The sequence below is a fragment of the Pygocentrus nattereri genome, chromosome 5 (genome assembly GCF_015220715.1).
Source record: "Pygocentrus nattereri isolate fPygNat1 chromosome 5, fPygNat1.pri, whole genome shotgun sequence".
NCBI classification, from domain to species: Eukaryota; Metazoa; Chordata; class Actinopteri; order Characiformes; family Serrasalmidae; genus Pygocentrus; species Pygocentrus nattereri.
In genome coordinates, this window is record NC_051215.1 from 34734393 (window position 1) to 34749536 (window position 15144).

At 40.0% G+C, this 15144-nt stretch overlaps 1 protein-coding gene across 2 annotated transcripts in view; it reads left to right on the forward strand.

Annotated features, from left to right (window-relative positions):
* lrmda (leucine rich melanocyte differentiation associated) overlaps window positions 1-15144 on the forward strand; it is a 307782-nt gene that overhangs the window by 267377 nt on the left and 25261 nt on the right. For both annotated transcript variants that reach the window (XM_037538447.1, XM_017722492.2), the window contains exon 6: window positions 4326-4410. In XM_037538447.1, coding sequence (XP_037394344.1) covers window positions 4326-4410 — 85 coding nt within the window. The remainder of the gene's footprint in view (window positions 1-4325; window positions 4411-15144) is intronic.

Consider the following 15144-nt stretch of genomic DNA (forward strand, 5'->3'; position numbering starts at 1 on the left):
GCCACTGATTAGATTAGCCCTAATCATTCTCATGAAAATGCGTTGAGCCTGGTATTTTGTGTATATATATATATATATATATATATATATATATATATATATATATATATATATATATATATATGCACACTCACATACATATATACATATATGTAGCTCTTCTATCGATAGATAGATAGATAGATAGATAGATAGATAGATAGATAGATAGATAGAGCTCAGAATAGGCTATTTTTTCTTTTCACTTTCTCTCTCTGTAGGGCAGATTTGTTTGGAGATGATAAGCATGGATGACTGGATTTTAGTAGCATTTACTGTATTTGTGTTGGGAGCAGAATAGAAGGAAAGAGAGCATGAGTGTGATGTATAATCCAGTGAAGGACTCATATTTCATGGTGACATTTTCAGGAAGGAGTCCTCCCTCTGATAGCGAGGCCCCCGTTGGGATAAGGGCTGCTGTGGCTTTCTCTGTTAATGCCATTATTAGAGATTTCTTCCGTCCCCAGCTTGTAAATTTCTGCTGCATTATCATAAACTGTGGTGATTACTCAGTGTATAAAGACAATAATGATGTGAGCAGGCAGCATATGCCCAGGGCCTGCAGAGTGAATGCTCAGTCTGATGAGTGGCTGTGGGACGTTCATATATACTTAACACTGCAGCGCCCCCATCTGACCAGTGCAGATACTACCATCCACACCTGTGCTATTGGCTGCTCGTGTGTGTGTGTGTGTGTGTGTGTGTGTGTGTGTGTGTGTGTGTGTGTGTGTGTGTGTGTGTGTGTGAGAAAGAGAGAGAGAGAGAGAGAGAGAGAGAGAGAGAAAAATCTGTAAAAAAAAAATAAGAGGAGATGTTTCTTCTTGTTCAATCTGAACACCTTTATGAAAATTGTGCTAATAACTGGGCTTTTTCATTAGTGTTGGAATGACTTCATGAAGACAGTTGATTGTCTGGTTTATTTGGTGTATAACAGTTGTGATGCACAGTCAGATCAGAGACAGCTTGTGCCATTTCACAAGCTCCTCCCAAAATGGCCATAATATATGGACAATCAGGGCCACAAAGCTTTTATCTTGCTGAAGATAGACTTCAACAGAGAGCTGAATGAATGATCCCACCGCAAAGCTTTATATTATCACTGTAATATCAAACATTTTAATGGGGAATTTCACAGATCTTTAAAAGAAAATGCAGAATCAAATCATTAAGATGTAAACAGAGTCAGAGAAGTTTGATGTTTCTAGAGAAACTTACTGAGTCAGTATTGTTCACAGTGGTGGTCATAGGAAGCAGACGTCTGAAGAGTTTAATGTCTCTAAAAGCAACATCACAGAAAGGCATTACATGAAATGGTTGTGAATGTGCTGCTTGATCACTGAGACATTGTATTACAATAGTTTTAGGTATGTTTTGGCCTAAAAGTTTTATTAAATATGTAAAGTATCCAAAATCTATTCATGATGGAGAGATAAACACAGGGTGTTGCAAAGCAAAATAGTCCCTAATTTTTTTTTTTTTTTGACCATTACCAACATTAAGTACAAAAACTCAGAAGACGTGGAGGTTCACTGGTGTTTTTGAATAGTAAAAAAATCTATGTTTGTGTTGCGGACATCAAGCCACATCTTGTTCCTATCACCACCACTTTAAGGAAATCTGAGTTTTTTTTTATAATTTTTACAGCATTGGAAAATATATGTAATGTATGGTTAAGTAAATATTAAGTCAATGTTATAATGGTTACTTTAACATATGTTAAAATTAAGTTCCTTTTGCTGATAAAGTTGCCATTTCTGATATTTCTTTGTTAAGACAGCAACGGTGTGCATCTCAGTGTATCTCCCACAGCACTGAGCTTTGTGGCTTGTCTTCACAGCATGAGAGTCCTTGCTGACTTCATTCCATCAGGACCAAGATTCCTTTGATATTCTCTTCATTTTTATTGCTTGTATTCCATATTTCCCTTTGGAATCATCCCTTTGGAATGAGCACATTACCTCAATTTCCACTGCTATCAGTCATAATCTGACAGATCAAAACACGAATTAGATAAAGGCTAATCTATATCTCTTAAAAGCAAATAAAGACAAATGGTTTGGAGAAAGCAAAAGCTCTTAACTGCCCGTGTGTGCTCTAATCCTCTAGAATGAATGAATTCCTGAAGCCTGGAGCAACCCCTTGGCTTGTGATTATGTTTGTGTAAAATCTTAATGGTGCTGATCAAAGCGGGACCTCTTGTCCGCCTGCCCTTTAAGAAGCTACAGAAAAAAGGAGCCTGATAACAGCTGGCATTCAAATTGAGTTTTCCTTTAACTTTGTTTCGCAGGGATTCCCATTATAAGGCAGGCCTCCTTTCTCATCACGAGGATGGCTCATTGAATAAAGAGAAAAGAGGGGAGGGGAGGGGAGTGGAGGGGAGGAAGTGGGAGGGAGGGCTCTGATTAATCTTCTCTGAGGGTGGGGGTGTTTGATCAGTGGACTTGGCCGGAGAGGGGGGCATCTCTGATGTTGACAGCGGGCGACTTTTGCGCACAGTGTGTGATTGACGTGCCTGGCCGCTGGGCCGGTGGGGGGGTTGCTCTGTGTCCAGTGGGGCAGAGCCAGCCCCTGCCTGTGGGTGGTGGTGTTAATAATGTGGCAACTGGGAAGATTAATTGTAGACAAGCAGCGGGATTACGAGGGGCTTTGTGGCGGGGAGAGGGCCGTTTGCTGGGGAAGGCCTCTGATCTGTCAGGCCCAGAGGAAATTAGTCAGGGCAGACTGAAGCTGACTCTCAAAACGCTGCTTTAGGATATTAAAGCCAAATGGCTGGAGGAGATTGAGGCTGGTAACAAGGAAACTGCTGACACGCTCAAAAGCCAACATGGCTCGCACCATCAGACTTAGTGAGCGTGGTGATAATTAATGACAGGATGCATAAAGTGATAAAGGAATCAAGGAGTAATGATTAGGAAATACATTTACAGTTTCCTTTTACCCTTTTCAAAATAAAGTTTTCTAAGTGAGTCTTCGCTTAGATTTATAGTTCTGAAAACCTATTAACTAATACAAAAACTTTACATTAGGTGGAGGTTCTTTAAAATTTAAAAAGGTTCTTCATACAAGGCTTTAGTTACAAAACATGTTCTTTAAAGAGTCCTCCACTGAGTTGTTCTTCTTTGGCATTGCTCCAAAGAACCAAATGAGTATACTATGTCCTAAGACTCCAAACCTTTGTGACTTTATACATTTTAGGCCTCTGTTTGCCCCAGAAAAGCAATACATTTAGCAATGTCCACTTTGCATTTTCAAGGCTATGCTCTGTGCTGAAGAAAAAACAATGACTGGAATAACTAAGCTAAGTCCTTTGTAGAGTGCATTTGTCAGTGCTGGCCCTCATGATGATTAAATACCCTGCGAACTGTTGCCTGTGAGATTTTTGCAGCTAGTTTTAGAGGCTATCTAGGGCATTTTTGGTCCTTGAAACAACACTAAGGGGATTAGACAAAAAATACTGGCCCAAAGTGAATGCACTGAGGGTCTAGACATGTCCTCTAGATCCTCTATTGCAGTCCTGGCCTATAAAGTAAGCTTTGTGCACAACGTTTGTTTGTTTAGAGTCTGGAGAGTGAGAGATGAGTTTACTTAAAAGCAGGGCCAGGCTTAAGGGAGTAGTAATTTCATGCCACCTGTTGGTTTGTCAGCACACAGCACTGTGTGTGGGGAGTGAGAGAGAGAGTGGGAGAGTGAATGACAGGATGACCTGAATCTGACCTTCACGTTGGTTCATGACTGAGTAGGAGCTGGGTTCTTCCCCTGGTCCTCTCTTAAACAAGCAGAGGACAGATAATCAAAGCGAGGGCCTCTATTCACCTCCCCTCTTCCCTGCCCTCGTGCAAGCTAATGAATTCCGGCCTGTGCCCTGATAAAACAGCAGCGCTGCTTCCACCATTACCTTTCCACTGCACTGGAAAAATTTATGGCACTTGGACAATCATTCATAGCAATGAAATCTTTCTCCGGCAGCCCACCCCTCGCTTTCACTTTCTTTCTGTCTCTCTTGCTCTTTGTCTTGCTCTCGCTCTCTCTCTCTTTATCAATTTCATTCTCCATCAATCTGGACGAATGCTCCTGATTGGTGGTGACAAATGAGTGCTTTTCATTTAAGACTCAATTAGGATCAAAGCATTCATTGCTCCAAAATCAATAATGTACATTTCTCCTGTCTATCCAACATAATAAATCTGCCCAGAGTGCATTGCCGAGCAGCACAGGTGTCGGGCTGAACGATCCATTAACACATTTAACTAATGTGTGCTGTATTCATCTCGTCTTTTGTTTTGCAGGATCCCAGTGATGTCAGAGCAGAAGTCACCTCACCACCTTACACTCCTCTACCAAAAGGATCCAGAGATGCCAAAAACCACAAAGGTAAATTATGACTTTCTGTGCCAAAAATGGTCAGTGGAACATGAAAGACATGATTTCTCATGTCTCTGAATTGTAACACTGCAGCTCACTTTTGTTAGTGCCTTGTCATCATTCGTTTTAGCAAGCACTCTGTTGCTGATGTTTCTGATGTACAATATATGGCCGAAAGTATGTGGCCTCTTAATTATTGATGTTAGGTGTTTTAGCCTCACCCATTGCTAGCAAGTGTATAAAATCAAAGACATAGCAATGCAATCTCCATGGAGCTTAGTGACTTTGAACATAGCGGTGTCATCGGATGCCGCCTTTCCCACTAAATTGTTGAAAAAAGTCAGTTTGTAACATTTCTGTCCTGTTCTGTTCTGTCACATGTGCACCAGTCAAGTATAAGTACTATTATGGTGAAATGGAAGCAACTAAAAGCAACTTAATTCAGCCATCATGCACTAGACCATGCAGAGCAGGGCTGCTGAAAGCTGTAGTACATAAAGATCACCTCTTCTCTTTTGCATCACACACTACAGAACTCTGTACAGAACTGAACTGTGCCTCAGTAACTTTATGAAAAGCTACATTATGGAAACAGTATTGTGTCCCAGTACGACTGTGGCCCTGCGCACAAAGAGAAGTCCATAAAGACATGGTACTTTTCCAACACCAGAGTCACAATTCAGGAGTTCACAACTGAAGTTTTGACTGAATGGTCGATGATAACTTTACAGGGGATGGAAAAAACATGCTTTACTCTTAATGTAAGTCAATGGAACCAGACATTTTTCCAGGTAATTTGTTTTGGTCCATTCATCATAAAATTTACAAAAATGTAAACAGGCATTTTCAGATTATGTCAAAAACAAACAAAACAAAATGACAAAAATGGATATACAAGGTTTTGTTCCAACAATAGTGATATATTCTGTTCTTGAGAATTTGGATTGTTTCAGTTAAAGCATGAAACAATCAAGCAACAATTAACTAGGTTATTCTAGGTTATACAAGGTTATTTCTAATATTATTATTTCAGTATTCAGAAATTCTATTTCATGCTGTAAATATTTGTATTCAGGGACATAGTTAAACCCTAGCATTAAAGATGATGACTTTTTCTAGGTTATTGATTTTGTCCTAAGAGATTACAAAGGAAGCAACCTCACAAAACATTCATAGCAGTCAGTTATTATACCTAATACAAGAACTGATTGTTTGTGTACCCAGAATGTGCATAGTACAAATAAGCCTCCTTTACCTCCATCACACTGCACAAAAACGTGCCACAGTATCATTGTTTTAAAATAGTCTGAAATGTTCTCTTCACGAACAGGCTGCTTTATTTTCAACTGCTGTTTGAATTCCCAAGCCAGCCTTTCACGGCACGGCCACGGTGCTGTCGATGCTGCTTTCATGCGAGGTCAGCGGCAAGCCCCTCCACCCCCCACCAAGGACAGATCTATTTCACAAAGGCTGACCCGCACCTCTCAAGTGATGTAGAGGAAAGCCCAGTGCTTTGTCAAAATCATGTTGCTTGAGAATAGTCCATTAAAAGGTGAGCGGAGCTGACATATGAAATATTTTTTCTCCCTCTTAGATTTCGGCGTGCTGACACTCTCCATTCGTTATTTTTACGATACTGTACTGCAGCGTTAGATAACACAGGCCCTCATCTTTGTCCTTCGCCTCCTTTTATTCCTCTGCTGTTATCGTGCCGTTTTTATTTATCTTGACTTATTGCCTATTCTATTTGCTTAATGCATCGGGTCCGACACTGTAACTCTTTATTTGCACTCACCTTTGGCTGTGCCGTGAAAAAAGCTTTAATAGAATAGCCATGACACTAAAAGATGCAGTTCACCTCCAGGACTGTGTCAAGAGGATGCGAGCTATTTGTATACATTGGCAATAACTCTTTGCCTGTTTGTGAATCATCACATTATATAATTATGTGATTATTTATCAGCGTGCATGTGTTACCTATAGGTGCAGTGCGGGCCCAGTCCTGTCAGGCATGCTGTATGTTAGATGCAGTATTGTGCTGGCGGGCAGAATTAGCTGCATGTCTGACAGCAGGCTGTCTCCAACAGAGGGCCTCTTTACCGTTTCTCAATATCGCTACAATTAATGTCACCTGCACCAAGGCCCCAGAGCCAAGGTGCCATGGGTAATCACGGCAGGCAGGAGCTCTCTGGAGGGGGGAAAGAGAAGGGCTGGCCTGGCTGACAAACAGTGAAGGGGACTGGAGGAAGTCTTGGCTTTGGGATATGAGACCCTTGTCTCTTGCGTTTGTGTGGAATTGGAGAGTGGACACACAGTGAGTGGACAGGAGAGGCATAGAGGAGGCTGGAGGAACTGGACGTGGAGGAAGAAAGAGGCAGAGAGGCCATGTAGCAGAGCAGGCGTGACACAGAGTGGACGGCAGCGGCTGCATTCTGCGAGGGTGGCCGCAGGAAGCAGCACTGCTGTCAGCTCCAACCAGCTTTAAAGCAGCCTGTCTGGCTAAAGAGACCAAAGTTACTCTCCAGAAGCAGCCATCTCCTTAAACATAATGCTTTCCAAGGCAAGCGCCAAAACAGCAGCACTACGGAACTTCTGTTTATCGACAGACACAAATTAATAGCGAATAGCACTCTAACCTTTACATTTTAAGCGCATAAGATTTACTAAGAACAATAGTAAAAACACATTTACATCCACTCTAACCCTTTATAAATTATATATCTAGAAATTATACGATTTCCTACATATGTTGTTGGACATTTGAAGGCAATAAATACTACTTTGGAGCTCTCGGCTTTAAGAATATCAGATCTGACCATCATTTATTTCCTCCCTCGTGACCAAACCAGAGGCCTTTTACCAGGCAGGGTGAAACTATACTCCTACATGTATGAGCCCACAATGTATTTAAATGCTGTTATTTTGGGCCGTGCTCCAGCTGTGTTGTATGTATGTATTTTAAATGGCACACAACTGTTCTTGAAACCCCTGGAGGCAGGCAGCCTTCAAAGAGAAAATCTGAACTGAAGACACCCCAGGGACCCTTGCACTTTTTTACGCCTGCAGTTTTGCTTTCATTACGGCGAGGCTGATTTTTCAGCCCCCGAAAGGGGACCATATCTGAAGAGTAAACTGTTTTACAGTTTGCAGTACAACAAATAAACATCTGGGACCGTTCACAGCACTCCATTAGAACATTCCATTTTTTTGCCAAAAAAGTGAAAATGATGACAAATGGGCTGTCACAGAGGCTGGGATAGGCCAGATGACTGAGCTGTGGGTGCTAAGCACTGATTTTTAAAGCTCAGCAGGACAGGGAGAGATTTACACCTGCTGCTAGTCCCCCTATCCTCCATTAACTTGCATCTGGCAAGCATGCATCACTCATTTACTCATGTCTGGATCTGCTCTGATGATATTGAGCTAAAATGCTAGGTTTGACAGACTGTCACAGACAGAGATATCTATGCCTGAGCCTTTGTATAATTGAGATAAATCTGCTTGGTGTGGGTGAAATGATGTCCTCATAACAAAGTCTGGTGAATATGCACTGCCCCCAAGCTTTGCCTTTGGCGCAACTGCCTCTTAACTAACACCTCTCTAGTATCTTTTTTGTTGTTCCTGTAGTTTATATGCGTTTCAGCACAACTGAATAGATCTCAGTGCCAAAACTATTGTTCTCATCATAAGTCTGTTTGCCCTTCATCCTTTTTCTTTGGTACTCTTAAAAATAGCGGTGCCAAAAGATGCCATAGAACAGTGGTTACTAGCCCTCCTCCTGGGGATCCTCCTTATCCTCCTCCTCCTGCAGGTTTCAACTCCAGCCCAAATGTAACTCACCTCTCTCAACTAATGAAGGATTCCTGAATGCAATAATTAGATTGATCAGGTGAAGTGAGTTAGGGTTGGAGCTAAAATCCTATAAGACTCTAAGAATAAGAGCTCCAGGAACAGGGGTGGTGACCACTGCCATAGAAGAACCATTTTTGGTTTCCTAAAACACATCACAGTGGATGTTTTTTGTAAAGAAGAGATTTTGTGAAAGAGATAAAAGTGTGAAGGTCCTCTGCAAAGTTTAAAGAGTCTCCACATGATGTAAACGTTCTACACCAATTAAAGTTTTTTTTTTTTTTTCCCTTAAACTATACATCCAAGCCAATAGCCATTTAAGGAACCTTTATTTTTAAGAGTGTAAACCCGCAATGTATTAAGATCATAAATGTAAAGCAGATAAATAGATAGTCCAGCTCTGCTATTGCCAGGGGCAGTCTTTGCACGAGGCAGAGTAGGCATCCGCCTAGGGCCCCCATGAGCCAAGGGGCTAAATAGAAAATACAATTTAGATATATTGTGCATGTTGATGTTAAATAATGTATTTCAAAATGCATATAATTTTTTAAAAGATGTTATTTCAGTTGGGACCACTTCATCAAAGAAAATATTTTGTTTCCATTTGCAACAAGTTATATTTGGTGGGTTGGCTCTGGTCTGTGCATACATGGAAAGCTTAAGGTTGGGAGAGCAACAGGAAGATGGCACAGAACAGAGTAGGCATCAATAACAAGAAGATGACATTGAGTAAGAAAAACACAGCATGATGGAGGAGTTTGGGTGGAGGTATGTTGCAAAGCCTGAAAATGGGCAGGCTAAAGCAATTAATAAGCGCCCTGATGAATTTAGTCAGATAGTAGCTAGTGATTTGGGACTGGGGCCTGAATTTGACTTTGTGGCCAGCTTGAACAAACGCTACATGTAATTTGGAGCTAAAGCTATTATTTTTTGTAATTTTGGTGCAGCCTCACCCTCTCAGTCTTAGTTATATTGGACTGTTCCAAGTTACTAATCAAAAAGAGTAATCAGTTACAAGTTACTCATTTCATTTCTGAAATCTAATGTTTACTTCCTGAAGAAAAATGAATGAAAATTGTTTTTAGCAGTATTTCTTAAAACAATCAAAACATCTGCCTATGTGAGTCAACTTTACTTTACAATTACTCCAATATCTAGAAAGAAGTTAAATAATCTTAAAATATTCCTACAACAATCTCAAAAAATGGGAAATATTAGATATAGATTTAAGATGATTTTACTTTCCAAGATATCGTTTTTGTATTTGCAGTGTAGTGTGTCAATTAATTAATTAATAATAATTCTTTTAATAATAAAGTCTTTTGTCGAGAGCCCCAGAATGGCTAAATCCAGCCCTGGCTACTGCTTCTAAAAGACATATGTGTGCTCTAAGAGACACTGAAATCCAAAGTCATAATGATTCTACCAATAAAGTTTCTCCCTTGGTAAATATTACTCTTATGTTAAAGACATATGGTGGCTTCATTATAACTAAATCTGTTACAGGGTTGAAAAATGTAGAATCTGGATTTATCACTCGCATCCCTGGGGTCAGTTGATAGATAATCATTTATTTTATTTTGCTTATTTTAAATACAGATTATTACCATTATTAAGTGAATTTGAGTTTTGTCAGTATTTCTCAGATTTGACACAATCATAAATTTAGCCTTTTGAATTAATAATGCTAAGCCAAGCTAAGATGTTCAGCTAGTTGGTAAAATTGTGTAAAAAGTTACGATGGAATAAAAATCAGAACCTCTAGTGCACAGTGCTCTCATTTCAGCTTAATGAGATATAGAAGAATGAACACTAAACATGATAATGTTCCATTCTTAAAGTGAATTCATGTTTATTTGCTCTCTGACGTCGCTAGTACAGATGTTTTCAGTTCAGTGATAAGGGTGAAGGAAAGGTGGTGGTTAGATATTTGCTGTATGAGAAAATTCAGATCCAGAGGGGTTTTCCAGTTTGCGCACTGATGAGGTGTTTAGGATCCTTTGCTAATGACTTAGGGGTGTTTTTGTGGCCATTAAAACCCCTGTGTAAAACACACCTATAATTTCAACTGTAGAAAAATAATGAGCTCCCATAAAAAATAAATAGCCATCACGCAAGTTTATATCGACTTACAGATTTACACCTTGTGTCTCTGCTCAGATGCAGTGCCAAGAAATAATGGACGGAATGTTGTACGTGCAGAGCAAAAAAAAAAATCCCAGACTTTGTCATTTGATGTAGTTTTTAGTACATCTGCTTTAGATATCCTCAGAGTTCTGCATCCCTGATTAATCATTTGTGTAAGATTTCAGCCTGTCTGTGAGAGACTGTTCTCTCACTAAATTCATTGATTCACTTTGAAAGGCCATATGCTACATTTTTCTTGTTTTAATTTTTTCAAGTTCAACAAGGGCGTTTGTGTGGATATATGTATATGTATATGTACCAAAAGCATTAATAACTGTTTTTTTGCATGACCATTTTCAGCCTCTGTTTATCCTTTGGAATTAAACAGGCTGTTTTTTTACTGTGCCTTTAAGACTGATGTGTGCAAATGAGCTCTGTTCTGATTGACTGCACTGAAATTGTGCATCATTCACAGAGCAGTTCAGGCTTAAAATCTCCTTATAACTTCAGAGTAAATGAAAGGGGCTAAACTGCTGTAGGCTAATTAAGTGGACACCCCATACAGTCCTGTGCAAAAGTCAGTGCACCCCTGGTCAGGAGCATCAGTAGACATGTGTAATGCACCCCAAGTTAGCCTGCCAACTGCCAGTCATCCAGTAGAAGAAAACTCAGGTGCCGGCTACACAATTAAGATTAAGTGACCCTTATTAATCCCACAATGGGGAAATTTCACCTCCACATTTAACATATCCGTGAAGTGAACCACCACATACACACTAGTGAGCACACACACACTAGGGGGCAGTGAGCACACTTGCCCGGAGCGGTGGGCAGCCCAATCCGCAGCGCCAGGGGAGCACTTGGGGGTTAGGTGTCTTGCTCAAGGACACCTCAGTCATGTGCTGTCAGCTCTGGGGATCGAACCGGCGACCTTCCGGCCACGAGGCTGGATCCCTAACCTCCAGCCCACGACTGTCCCGATGTTAGGTAAGCTAAGGCTAAGGTTAGGTGTGTGTCCTTGCTTGAAATATTGTGCTGTTTGTTGTCATGTCAGCTCTTTTTTAGCCACTTGAGCATGTTAAATCAGCACTAGCCTAGAGCGGGAAATGCAAGAAAGCATAGGCAACTTTAAGTGCAGAATAGCAAAGTTTTACCATTAGGGACGGGCATTTGTTGTTTGAATTTTTTTAATTTGTAAACATAAAATTTTTTTAAATCAATGAGAAAACAGTTTCTCTTTAACCTTTATCTAAAATGGCACAGAAGGAATTCATTAAAGTGACATCAGTAAGTGAGGAGAGTAGTCATATTAATTGCTATTCAAGCTGACTTTTAATGAATGGTAGTTAATACGGCATTCCTTGTTTAAACCGTCACTGAAGTAGCTTTTTCCCACCCAGAGGCCAGCTAACGGTGTTTTACTTCACTTTCAGGCACTGAGGTGGTGACTGGTTATTTAAGATTGGTACAGATTTGTTTAGGGTTTAGATGTAAAGTCATGAGAATTGTCATATCACTTTAATAATAATAAGGAAAGATTACTGTTTGAGAGAAGTAGTCATTTATAAAGGCTTTTTTGAAGAACTGGTTTGTGATGGGTCAGCTTCTTTTTTTGGAGCATAGATTTGTGTTCTTGGAGCAGATTGTGTGTCTAGCTAAAAACTTTGAAAGCCTAATTTTGGGCCATGTGTTTGTTAGCTGGTCAACTTTCCTGTGGGGTATGTTGGTATATTGCTGCCCAAGCACTCTTAATTGGCTGATAGTAAAATTGCATAATCTGCTACAGGTTTATAATAGTACTACTGAACCTACATGTGTGAGGTGTGCAGTTTCAAGAGTAGGGATGTCATCTACTGATAACTGTGTTCTTCTCACTTTTAGAATTGCTTCTACCCTCCTGGTGTTATTAACCAACGGTTGCAGAGGAAAGAGCATGCAGCCTGATGGTCCAGCAAAACTAGATTTGTTTGCCAATATGTACAACTCAACAAATAAAACATAATGAATGGACTGAAAAATGCTTTTTTCCTGCAAATATGTTTATTCCCCATAGAAGATACGTTACTTAAAACATAAGTAAAACAGTTTATTTCAAAAAAGCCTGTTTTTGTTGTATGTATTATAGATGATCTGTACTGTGGCGTGAACAGTACATTTTAAAACTTGTTTAGACACTACATCCTTTTTGTTTCGAAAAGTGATATTTGGTTTTCTATAATACGGTCCCTTTAAGCCAAGCCTTCGACAAGCGTGCAGGCCTGTTGAGTAGCTGCCAGACTGTTTTTTTGGCCATCCTCTTTGTGAAGACAGCTTTTGTTTCCTCTGTCGTAGCGAGATGATATGATATGATTTCTGTCAGGAGGGATCCAGTGGGCCTCCCAGGACTTCTCTGGCAAAGGAGCATGAATATCCATTAGTCTGGAGATGGAGATTAATGGCAGGGATAGAGGAAGAGCCAGGCCATTCTGGCCATTCTTCACCACCTATCAGAGAGAGGGAGAGAACAAGAGAAAGGAGAGATGGGATCGGATTCTTTGGTGAGGCAGCCAGAGCAGTCCTGTTCGTCACTGAGACTTGAGCGCACCCCTCTCTCTCTCTCTCTCTCTCTCTCTCTCTCTGTCTCTCTCTCTCTCTCTCTCTCTCTCTCTCTTCAGAGCACAGATTAAAACAGCAGGACAGACTTAACTTCCCTGACAGCTTCAACTGCTGAACTCTGCCTTGCCATCTCTAAACTGCTTTGAGATGCCTTCCCCTTTCCTCAGTGTCATTATTCCTATAGAAAGCCTCTGCATTCGCTGAATAATTCTGTTTGTGTCGGATTTGAGAATATGTCATTGACACCATTGTGTTTTTTTCTTCGCTCCCGCTCTCGTGCTCCACTGTTTGATGTAGTCGAATGAGTCTCTGAAGAGCCACTCGTGAGACATTGCTGTTGAAAGTAGAGGAACTTTTCAAGAAAAAGGTGGCGCTGTCAAGAAGGCATGGTGTTTATTTTTATTTCGTTTAAGGTATTTGTTTTTACCTTTTGCAGGCATTTGAATATGAAAGCTTCTTGATGAGGGCAGGTTAATAAGGCATGTTAAAGTCAAATTAGATGCACTAAATGCACATTGGGAATAGAGTGCAGTGCAAAAAAATCCTCTCACAGGACTGAATTACATGTTTGATGTTTAAGGTGCTGCAGAAGTGATTGTTATTGAAGCTTTCTAGATGAATAGGTTAAGAGACTGCCTTTGAAATAACTTGCAATACTGTGGAAATTGTCAGTGGCTACATTTTCCTCTGTATTTTGCCATGAGACTAAAGTATTTGCACAGGTCAATTTTGTCTATTAAATTAACTTAAACCTTTAAACTATTAAAAAAGCATCCATTTCTGCCTTTTAATCTGTTGTTCTCAGTTAATAGCATGATATCTTAATGGGTATGTTCACATAAAAGTCTCTGATCCAGTCTGTCTGTCTTGAAAGTTCACATTCGTTAGCCATCCAAATCAAAGATCACATGAATGATTCACATTCATCATTAACAACAACAACAAATAAACAAATTATCAGAACAAGGCTTTATTGTAAACATTTATGCTTCTGCAGCTATTACTGGCGCTATCTTAGTTAGCCTCATTATTAGCACTTGATGGTGATGATAATATATTTATGGGAAGTAAAAGCAGAAGATGAATACTGTTTTTCATGATTGACAAATCAAAAACATCACGTCCGTTATATTGTGTGAGAGTTTCATGATGAATGGACCAATAGAAATGTTCCAAGTATGGATTTTTTTTCCCTTTTCCTGAAAAGTTACCATTTTTCAGAAGGTTTTAGTTTACAACCACATATAAAAGTGCTTCAGATCTATTTTGAAAACATACCATATTGCATTTACACAGATTTGAAAACTTCAGATTCGTTCACCTAGTAATGTGAACATAGCCAATGCTGTTGTTTTTTTACAGCACGTGATCTACCAAAGCTGATAATGTATAGATGTGTATTTTGTTACTATTGTGAAAAGCACACACACAAGACTGAAAATATATATCACAGTTTTGTCATAATGTGAAAAGTCAATAAGTGTTTACTGAGATGAATAGCATTCTGAATATGTGCTTACCTTTACTTAGAAACCCCTTCAGTAAAGGGCACATGGTGCTTCTTTTACACAGTGATAGACAACTTACAGACATCTTCAGTTCCACATTCTGATGTGTTTGCTATGCAACTACTTCTACAGAGTTAAAGCAGATATTGCCAAAGTTTCTGAACGTACTCCATGAGAAAATTTAGGTAGGGTTAAGATACATGTGTATCAAAAACGTTACAGCCTACAAGGCATTATAAGCATTTTGAGACTCAGATAAAGCTAACTTGGCTGGATTTATGAACCATCTATTTACACATACACACACAACACACATGTGAGTGTTAAGCAATACCTCGTGCTGTACTGAGAAGGTGCCAGTGTGATGGACAAGGACATGAGGCCTTGCCAATGTACCCAGCAGAGGTCCAATAACATACTTGCGGTACCTGCGACTTTGGTCTGCTTCCCAGCACTGCTGGCCCGTCATAGAAGACTGACAGAGAATATATCACACAAATGGAAACCCTGTGCTCATTTTCTAATCAGCTCTGAAAGTGATTGCTAATGCAGTCAGAGCATTATTCATACTGCTGAGTGATTTGTGACGTGTGTCTGGGACATCTGAGATGCAGGCTAGTATTTCCTGTGTGCTTTTAGTTGTGCCAAGAGTTTAGTGCAGGTT